At 45.8% G+C, this 10839-nt stretch overlaps 1 protein-coding gene across 1 annotated transcript; it reads left to right on the top strand.

Moving 5' to 3' along the window:
• Positions 1–9484: 9484 nt before the first annotated feature.
• Positions 9485–10435, top strand: OR6Q1 (olfactory receptor family 6 subfamily Q member 1). Its single transcript, XM_019715404.2, has one exon. The coding sequence runs from the start codon at positions 9485–9487 to the stop codon at positions 10433–10435; it is 951 nt and encodes a 316-aa protein (XP_019570963.2).
• The last annotated feature ends 404 nt before the right edge of the window (positions 10436–10839 follow it).

Genomic DNA, 10839 nt, shown 5'->3' on the forward strand with positions numbered 1-10839 from the left:
GGCCCAGAGTGACTACTCAGTAATGTCGGTTGTTACCATTGTAGATTTTCCCCACCTGGGTATCAAGGGCAGAGGGGTGGGTGGGGATATCTGACCCATCCTAACAGAGGAAGGCCTCATTGCATCCTTGGTAAATCTGGAACTCTGGAGAGTACATTTCACCCTATTCCAGAATAGTTTAGAGTAAGAGACTTTGGTAAAGCATCTAGCTGGCAGGGAGCCTCCTTTGGTTGGCCCCTCATCCTCCCCTGGCATTTGTCCAGCTGGTCTACAACCCTGGGACTCCCATGTAGCTTCTGCACATCCTCTGGGGGAGAGTTTCCCGTGATTTACTGTCTTATTTCTATTGTCATCTGAGAGCTTCAAGCCTCCATGGGGACCCGATCCCATGGGTCACACGTAGGGTGTTAGAGGCACATATGTGGGTATGAATCATTTTATAGCCAGTGACAACTCCTGTTTCTTCCCTCTCTAGTTCAGCAGATGGTGGGTCTTTGCCCTGTCCTTTTGGTTCAGAGATGCTGTATCCTCGAATTTGGGGTCCCTGCTCCACAATGAGATCCAGGTTCTGAGAATGTTGGGCCTTTTGAGAAGAGACAAAGCAGTAGCAGGGGCAGGTGAGTGGCTCTTCTAGCGACCCCTGACCACATAGATATGAACTATTTAGCTCTTAGCTCTAACAGGCACGTATCTAGAGTATGCAGAAGATGATGCATGGAAAGAACATCATCAACTAAAGAGACACCAAATCTAGAGAAAAGATTCTGGATTTCAGTATCACTCAATCCTTTCTTCACAGTTTTTCCAATTTATCTCTCTTTTTTTTTCTTTCAAAAGCTCTTTTACAGAGTCATTGTGGTTTTAAATGTCAACCCATTTTTGAAGTAAGGGAACGGGTTTGCCTAAGAATCTGATTTGCCTAAGCTCGCATAGAGTGGGATGCCAAAGGAGGTTTGGGGGTTTTAGTTCCTTTTCATCTCTGTCTGCCCCCTCAAGCCACCTCAGATAAACCTATTATCTAAACAAAATCAATATGCTTGTTATGCAAGTGTAACTGCAGGGTCGTCCCCAGGGGCCAGCTGACATTGCCCTCCCCTAGGCTTTCCCTTAATTGAAGTTCTGCAGTCATCACACAAACCATAAGCAATGGAGGCAGGATAATAAGAAGACCTTCCCAGAGTGTACCTTTGATGTTTCAAAGAGCCCGCATATCCACCATCTCACTGACTCACATAATATCCAGGGACGGGAAGAGCAGGCATTATTCCCATTTGGAGATTAGGAGCCAGAAGCTCAGGACGTTTGATTCCCACCTTGGTTCTTTCCTGCTGCGGTGGGCTCTCCAGCTTGCCTGGGGCCTGTGCTGCACATATGACTAGAGAGACGTCCATTTCTTTTCTTATGCTTCCATTTCCTATTTGTTCCCTTCGTGAGGAGACCATATGTGAGTAGCTTTGAGAAGCAGGTCATGCCTGCTCAGTATGGAAGCTGCTGGAATAATGAGAGAAGCACTCAGTTAATTGATCAGATTTGGTTTTAGCAATGACAGTACTGCTAGGAGGTGGTATGCTGGGCACTGGGGGCAGACTGGGCTGTATTCTGGTCTGGGTTCTGCTACTTATCAGCTGGTTGAAGTAAGGTGCATGGGAACCCCACATGCTAAGTCCCTTTCTCCCCTTTCATGGCTCCCTGGCAACGGGGGAAATGTAGGGCTTGGTGGAGTAGAGTTCGAAAACAGCTGATATAGTACAGTTTTTCAGGAAACTTAAAATTAAATTCAGTAGCTAAGAAAAAGAAATTGTATGTCAGAATCAGTTTGATTTGTTTCCCACCCAAGACCAGTGAGATGGGCTGCTCCAGGAACACAGGCTCTGCCCTCCCCAGCACTGCCATCTGGGAGATGTTGGCAGGCGGGTCCCACAGACTTCCACACCCAGATTAGAGGGCTCTTCAGTAAGTATTGGTGGGTTTTCCTTTTCTTCCCGTTTCCTTGTCACACGTAGCTGGAAGTGGAAAGGAAACAACACTCTGGGTCAGCGTGATGCTTGGAGCAGGTATTCATCTTTTTATGCCATCAACATATTCATTGCATACAAACTACATCTGAGTGACTCTTTTTGCCACTGGCAACACAGTGATGAGTAAACAGACAGAGGCACTGTCTTCAGGTAGCTTAGGTAGGTGTGTGTGTGTGTGTGTGTGTGTGTGTGTGTGTGTGTGATATTATGCATAAACAAATGAATATCTGACGAATGACAGTGAGACTGTGACAAAAACATCAAGCTGAGAAAGGGTCAGAGAGTGATGGGAAGTGATGGGAGTTGCATTTTCAGATGGGTGCTCAGAAAGGGCCTCTCTGTTGAGATGGCCTTATGCAGAGAATTGGAGGACATGTAGGAGGACGCCACACAGAAAGGCGAGCAAAGGCTCTGAACCTTCACTTAATGCCACCTCCTTCGACCTTTAGACCGGCCCTGCGGATGTACGTATATGCCCTCCATTTGAATATGGCAATGCTGAGACACGCATGATTAAGTGACTTTCCCAATATACAGCTAGTCCCCGATGGACCTCGGGTCACACTTAGCTCCTCTAATTCTAGAAACAGTGCTGTGAACTCAGGGCTGTCTGTGTACCTGAAAGTAAGATACAGTATTGCTGTCTCATTGCGCTGAGCAGGGAAGTGGCTGTGGGGAGCAAGAGCAAAGAGAGCAGGCCCCTGGGTTTCAGCAACTGGGCATCTCACAGCCCCTTCTCTCTGTCTCGTGCTACCCACCCACTTCGCTTGCTCATCTTGATTTGGTGGTTATTTTCTGAAATCATTGTCTGGATTTTAGCAAATTCATTTTCCAGTTCCTTTCACCTTTGGGGACAAGTCTCCCAGAGGCCAGGTGGAGAGAACTGAAATGGGGAGGAATCCAGTTTTCTCTAGCTTGTCACGTGGCTGCACGAGCACATAGCTGCAGGAACCAAGTGTTTTTTTTATTTTTCTTTATTTTTTTCACTTCTCAGATTCTGTTTATAAAAATGTTGCATAGGTGCTTACAATACATTTAGAAGTTTGTGACTCCCAGGAATTTCGATTGCATCCCTCCATATTCAGTATTTACAGTATATTTAAGATACTGGTCACGTTGAATAACATGCATTATAACCTGGCAGCTCTATTAGGCTTTCCAGTAAAGAAGTAAGATAGTAGTTGACCAAAAGCTGACAGCTTTTTCTGCCTATGAAAGAAGTTGGGTTCAACATTCCAGCTGAACCAATTGACCAATTGACCTTTCTTCCATATTCTTTTGTATACCAGCAGGAGAAGAACAATCACTACTCTTTACATCTGATATATGGTTGCAGGAACCAAGTTTTAATTTCCCTGCATGGGCGCTAAACTGTTTTACCATGTTTTTTAGGGGAAATCTTAGCCCAGGGAGCACCATCTTTTGAGGACACCAAAGTAGGCTAAGTTCCTGTGTGGCCTCTCTCCTTATTCAGTGATTGTCCCCTATGACCTGCTGCCATTGGCCGCTTGTTCCCTATGTGTTACTTGGTTGATAAGTTCTCTAAGCCTTGGAGAGAAAGCCGATGTGGTTAATCAGTGCCCTAGGGGGGCACTGAGGCACAGAGAAATTAACCTCACAGGTAGCCAGGGTTGCAGGTGTGCCATTTGCCGAGAGGAAATGACAGAGGGAGATGGCGGTGTGGTGTGGGAGGAAAGTGCAGGCTTTTGTGTCAGATATGCTGGTATTGGAATCCCATCTCTGCCACGTACTTGTTCTTTGACTGGATGCAAGTTACATACTGTTTCTGAGTGTCATTTTTTTCAATTGTGCGAAACCGAGGAATGACGGGTAGGTCACAGGATCATAGTATTGTTGTGAGGATTGAATGGGATAATCTTAACCCAGCAGAGTGTGGCCCATCTTCTTTTTCTTTTTTCTGGAAGGAGGCTCATCCACACATGATTTGAGCACTGAGGCAAGGCTCAGTTCTTCTTGAAACTCTTGCCCTTAAAATTATCCTCATTGAACTCATCTCTGCTGACTTAAAGAATTCCACCAGAAATTCATTCTGTTGGGTTAGGCATTGCCCCCTATCTAAGTTTATTCTTTGCATTTCAGTCGAGAGGTGGTGGAACTGGGATTTGGAGATACCAGGTCATCTATGTGTGAACGTGGTCTTAACCACTCTGCCCTCCTGTTTCTGGGGGACCTCACAGTCTCTTCTCATGGATTTATCTTTCATAACTCTCATACCCTGGCTTTCTGGGAATGCTTCATTCTCCTCCTGCTGAACTTGGCTTTGCCAGTCAAGGATTACCTTCTCTTTCACCCTGCACACTGTGATTTGATTGGAAAACTGTTTCTTTCTTTTTTTTAAAAAATAAATATTTTTTTCAACTTTTTAACTTTTTTAAAAAAAAATTTAAGTGTGTTTTTCCAGGATCCATCAGCTCCAAGTCAAGTAGTTGTTTCAATCTAGTTGTGGGGGGGGGGGGTGGTGCAGCTCACAGTGGCCCAGGTGGGAATTGAACCAGCAACCTTGTTGTTAAGAGCATTGCGCTCTAACCAACTGAGGTAATCACCACCCCCAGGAAACTGTTTCTTGATCTCACCTGTCCTGTCTTCCTTCTGAGGCCAAATTAACTGTCCCCTTGCTCTGTTCTCCCAGATACATAGCTAACAAACTCATCACGGCCCTTAGTTGTTACTTGAATACTTCTCTGTCTGCCCCGAAAGATTATGGGCTCTTCAAGAACAAGGCTCATAACCGATAGGCCTGGGGCCTAGTACAGTGCTTGACACTCAGAGGCTCCTTGGTGAATGCTTTTATGAGGACGTGGCAGGCATGGAATTCTGGGTAAACCACATCAGTAAATTACAAATTAATAGGTTCAAAATGCTGTTGGCTTCAGAATTTGCTGAGGATTAGATAACTGTGGGATTCTATTTTTCTTTTAACGAATGAGAGTGAATTAATATATATTAGTAAACAAAGTAGTAGGACATTCATTCAATGATTTTATTCATTTGAACCTTTTGAATGTTTTTCTGAACATAACAAGTCAATCTTGAGTTAATTTCTTGAGTCTCTCAAAGAATGCAATTGGGTATCAAGCAGCTGACTCAGTGATCTCTAGGGCCATTTAGTCTAGTACTGGTCTTTTGGAATTCAAGGAAGGGCCCCCTTGTACTTTATTAACTAGAGATTAGGGTGGGGGTGCAATAAAGACACACTTGGCTTCTGGGCAGGGTGCAGTCGCTCATGTATTCAATCTATATCTTCCTGGGTATCAGTTGTCCACCTCCTCCCCCTGCAGAACAAGAGACAACAGATAACTGGGGACAGTGGGGCTGCTTAGTGGTGGCAAGATGGTATGTGTGCCCATCAGATGGAGCAACTATAACTTGACACAGTGAAACGCTGTTTTTGCTCATTTCACAGTCCAAGGTGGGTCGAGGATACAGATGGGGAAATTACAGCCTGTGGGCCAATTCTAGCTCCAACTTATGCGTGTATGGCCCATGAGCTAAGAATGAATTTCACAGTTTTAAAGGGTTTCAAAAAACCCCAAAACCCAAGAAGAATATGTGGCAGAGATTGTGTGCGGCACGCCAAGCCTAGATTGTTTACTGTCTGGCAGAATAAGTTTGATGACCCTGCTTGGAAGGCAGCAGTGTTTTCCTCGGGGATCCAGCTCCTTCGGTTATGTGGTTCCAACCATGCACTGAGGTTTCAGAATCTTTGGAAATTAGTCTGTGAATGGGGAAAGAGATAGTGGGAAAGGTACACCTGTTTCCTAAAAACCTTAGCCCACAAGTGAAATGCATCACTGCCTGGATGCGAAGGGGGTGGGCATGCATCCCCTGGCTGGGACGCTGTCTCCCAGTAGCAACTCTGAGGAAGGGGAAGCATGAATCTATGCGGCGTGTGTGTGAAATACCCTACTTCTCTACCCTTCCTTCAGCTGTTGAGTAATAAAAGCAGGTTCTTTCAATGTGACTTATTTGGACCCGATACAAACCCCCTCAAGTTCTGGCGTCCTCTCTCTAAGTTACAGATCAGGGAGCTGAAATACCTGCTCTGGACCAGGCCCCATCCTGGATGCTGGGGCCACCTGCTCTGTACCAGAATGCCCCTCAGCATCACCATGGGTCCTGGTACAGAGCAGGTGTCCTGTGTATATGTTGGCCTGAACCGTGTATACGTTTGGAGGAACGAAGGAAGGAAAAGTCTTCCTCGTGAAGACAGGACCATAACACCTGAGCTACAGCTGAAAGGACAGGTAAGATTTAGAAATAATAGCAACAATTCATGGATGAGGTCTCCAAGCTAGTAAATTGCCAAGTTGGGGGCTTGATCCCAGTTCTGTTTGATGCTGAATCTCATGCTCTGAATGACTATGAAAAAGAAGGGACACTTCAGAAAGCTTTACAGTGCAAACTTGCCTGTGCCTTTAACAGAGTCAAGTCAAGCAGTGAGTATCTCTGAGGAAGTGCACCTGAGCAGAGTGAGCACTCTTTCTAGGCAGCTGCGTTATAAGCCAAATAGCGAAGGGGGGGAAATGGATAGGAATTGTGGCCCGAAGTTTCCTGGGACCAAGAACCATGAAGCATCTGGGGCTGCAATGCCGTTTTTTTTGGCTGGGAAGCCAGTGTTTATAGACCACCCATTGTGGGGATGTTGGGGCAAGGCCTTAGGCAGGGTGAAGACACACGCAGGAACCTAACACCTTTGTCCTTGTTTATTTCTGATTTTGCATCTCTACATGCTTTCATTGCCAGGAAATCATGTAATGTTGAAGCCAGAGGGAACCTGCTTAATAATTTATTGGGAAAGAGCAAGGGTTTTAGATTCTGGAAAACCTGGATTCAAATTTCAGTCCAGGCATTTTGGACCATAGGCAAAACACTGTTTTCCTCCAAAAGGATCAGAGATATTAAATAATTTACCCAAGGCTATAGAACTAGTATGTAACTGTTTTAGGTATCTATTACTGCTTAACAAACCACTCCAAAACTTTGTGGCCTAAAATAACCATAATCATTTATTTAGCTCACAAATCTGCAGTCTGGGGAGGGCTCAGTGTCAGCTGGGCCAGCTCAACTGGGGGCAGCAACCTATTTCTCAGAAGGCACTTTCACCTGGCTGGCATGTTGGCGCTGGCCATCAGAGGAAATTCAGCCAGGGCTGAGGGCTTGGGACCCTTAGTCCCTCCACTGGGGTCATTCTGCAGGCTGCTTGGGCTTCCTCACATCATGGTGGCTGGGTTCCAAGAAGCAGGAAGAGGAAACAGTTTCTTATAGCCTGGGCCTGAAAACTGGCACAGCATCACTTCCATCTTATTCTATTGGCAAGCAGTCACAAAGCCCAGATTCAAGGGGAGTGGCCATAGACCTCACTTTTTAATGGGTAGAGTGTCAAAATTTTTAGGTTTTATTTTGAAACTGCCACAGTAATGGAGACATTATATTCTCTTGTTTAATCCCAAAATGAGATAGGAGTTTGTCTTTTGAGACCTCTTTTCATATTATCTGTTTTAAAAAATGAAACTATTTAGTGATTCACCCGTGGTCACATCTTTCACATTGGAGCTTGCATTGAAACTCAGTCCTGTGGATTCTCTCTCTTAACCACTGTTCATTCTCCATGCCTAGTGACGACGGCCATCATCTCCATGCTGTACTTGCAACAACCCCTCAGGCTGGCCTTCATACTTCCAAACTTGCCTCAGCACCGCACACTATCCTCATCTGAAGGTCAGGAAGCACAGCTTTGCTCCCCTGCTGAAAACTCTGCAAGGCTCTCTACTGGCCTCACACTGAAGCTCGGTCCTGTCTCTTAACTTGGTTACTAGCTCTCACGATGTGGTCCTCGCTGACTTCACAAGCTTCACAGTAGTCCCCTTCCCTCCATACTCTTACAGAACATTCAACAGGTAAAATTTCCCAGTATTTATTGACCTAAACAGAACGCTAAGTGCTTTAGAGGAGTTATCCCATTTACATTTTCACAACTCATTAGTTAAGTTCTTTTGTATTTGAAGCCAGGTGTGCTTGCTCCAGAAGCCAAGCTCTAACCTCTATGGTAAACTAGATCTGCTTGAAGTTTCTCAAATGCAGTGTTCTCGCTGGTGTCTGAGACTTTATCCTTATGCCTCTCTACTTTGCTATCTTTAAAAAAAAAAAAAAAAATTAAACTTATTGGGGGACAATGGTTAGTAAAATTACATAGATTTCAAGTGTAAAATTCTATAACACATTATCTATATATCACATTTTGTGCTTACCACCCAGAGTCAGTTCTCTTTCCATCACCATATATTTGACCCCCTTTACCCTCTTCTACCAACCCCCTGCCCCCTTACCTTTTGGTAACCACTGAACTGTTGTCTGTGTCTATGTGTTTTTGTTTCTTTGTATTGTTCCTTTGTTGCTTTTTTTTTTTTTAAAATCCCCCCCCTCTTCTTCTGCCTCCCCCCACCCCTACTCTGGTTCAAGCCGTTGTTTCTCAGTCTAGTTGTATAGGACACAGCTCCCTGGCCCATGCTGGTGTTATGAGCCTTGCGCTCTGCCCCCACCCCCCCAGGCAGTCGGTCGCCACTCGTCGGTAGGCTGCTCACAGTAGCTCACGGCAGCTCTTGCCGGCTGCTGGCCACTTATGCTGGCTGCCGGCCACTCACGCTGGTCACAAGCCCCTCCTGGCAGCAGTAGCCCACGCAGCACAGCAGCCCGGGGCAGCACATAGCAACCCGCAGCAGCCCACGGGCAGCTCATGCCGACCTCCAGCTGCTCACGGCAGCCCAGCTCCAGGGAGAGCCATTGTTCACAGTCTTAGCTGTAGAGGGTGCAGCTCACTGGCCCATGTGGGAATAGAACCGGCGACCTCGGCATTAGGAGCACAGCACTCCAACCACCTGAGCCACAGGGCTGGCCCTGCTTTCCGTTTTATATCCCACATTTCAGTGAAATCATATGGTTCTCGACTTTTTCTGTCTGACTTATTTCGCTTAGCATAAGAATCTCAAGATCCATCCATGTTGCCACAAATGGCAGTATTTCCTCTTTTCTTATGAACAGTATTCCATTGTGTATATGTACCACATCTTTTACCAATCATCTATCAAAGGTCACTTTGGTGGTTTCCATGTCTTTTGTCTCACTAACTTATACTTATTTTTCAGGTTCAAGTTTAGACAGCCCCACATCCAGGAAGATTTCTCTGGTGCGTCAAGACTGGTTGAGCTTCCTCTCTATTTCTTCCCATAATATCCTGTCTTATTTCTATCTAGCATTTTTCATTTTGTACTGAAATGTCTATTTTTTGTGGACCTCTAAGACTATAAATTCTCTGAGGGTAGGGAGAGTGTCTTGACTTCATTTCCCTCTTCTGAAGTGGAAGATATTTCAGTCCAACATCCTCACAGTTTCTCTTTGAGTTGTCATTATCCATAAGACTATGAGTCTACTGAACTCTCATTCCCAATATGCAGCCATATTCCCAAAACTGGACCCACGTGACAGAGTTTGTCATGGTGGGCTTTGCTGGGGTGCATGAAGCACACCTCTTATTTACACTCTTCCTCACGATGTACCTGTTTACCTTGATGGAGAACTTGGCCATCATCTTGGTGGTGGGTTTGGACCATCAGCTACGGAGACCCATGTATTTCTTCTTGACACACTTGTCCTGCCTTGAAATTGGGTACACCTCAGTCACGGTGCCCAAGATGCTGGCTGGTTTTATTGGTGTAGATGGAGGCAAGACTATCTCCTATGTTGGCTGCCTGTCCCAGCTCTTCATCTTCACCTTCTTTGGGGCAACTGAATGTTTCCTGCTGGCTGCCATGGCCTATGATCGCTATGTGGCTATTTGTATGCCTCTCCGATATGGGGCCTTGGTATCGTGGGGCATCTGCATCCGTCTGGCTGGTGCTTGTTGGATGGTGGGCTTCCTCATACCTGTTTTGCCCATCTACCTCATGTCCCAGCTGACGTTTTGTGGCCCCAATGTCATCGACCACTTCTTCTGCGATGCCTCACCCTTGTTGGCTTTGTCCTGCTCGGATGTCACCCTGAAGGAGACCGTAGACTTCCTGGTCTCTCTGGCAGTACTCCTGACCTCCTCTGCAGTCATTTCTGTGTCTTACGGCAACATTGTCTGGACGCTGCTACACATCCGCTCAGTGGCTGAGCGCCGGAAGGCCTTCTCCACCTGTGCAGCTCACCTGACTGTGGTGAGCCTCTTCTATGGCACTCTTTTCTTTATGTATGTCCGGACGAAAGTGGCCTCCTCCATCAACTTCAACAAGGTGGTGTCTGTCTTCTACTCCATTGTTACACCAATGCTCAACCCTCTCATCTATAGTCTTCGCAACAAGGAGGTGAAGGGAGCTCTGAGCAGAGCCGTTTCCCTCAAGTTTTGGAAAGGTCAATGAGGGGGCAGGTGGGATCCAGTTTTCTTTCTTTGGCTTTAGAAGGAGAGTGGTAAGGACTATAGAATTGTACAGTGGCCTGGGTAGTCAGGAGTTGTGGACTATGTATTAGTTAAAGTAACATGCTAATCTGTTATAGCAAGAGAGACCTAACTATAATGTAGCTTAAAGAATGAAGGAGATTTTCTCTTTCCTGCAAGAGTCTAAGGTGAGTGCTCTAGGCTGGTGGGTGGCTGTGCTCAACGGGCATGTAAGGATCCAAGTTCCTTCCATCTTGTGGGGTCAATATCTCCTAGAATGTTGGCAACATAAGACCTGTGGGCCAAATTCTGCTCTGCACTTGTTTTTAATGACCTGTGAGCTAAGAATGGTTTTAATACTCTAAAATGCTTTAAAACAAAGTACAA

The sequence above is a fragment of the Rhinolophus sinicus genome, linkage group LG06, assembly GCF_036562045.2.
Source record: "Rhinolophus sinicus isolate RSC01 linkage group LG06, ASM3656204v1, whole genome shotgun sequence".
In the NCBI taxonomy this organism is placed as follows: Eukaryota; Metazoa; Chordata; class Mammalia; order Chiroptera; family Rhinolophidae; genus Rhinolophus; species Rhinolophus sinicus.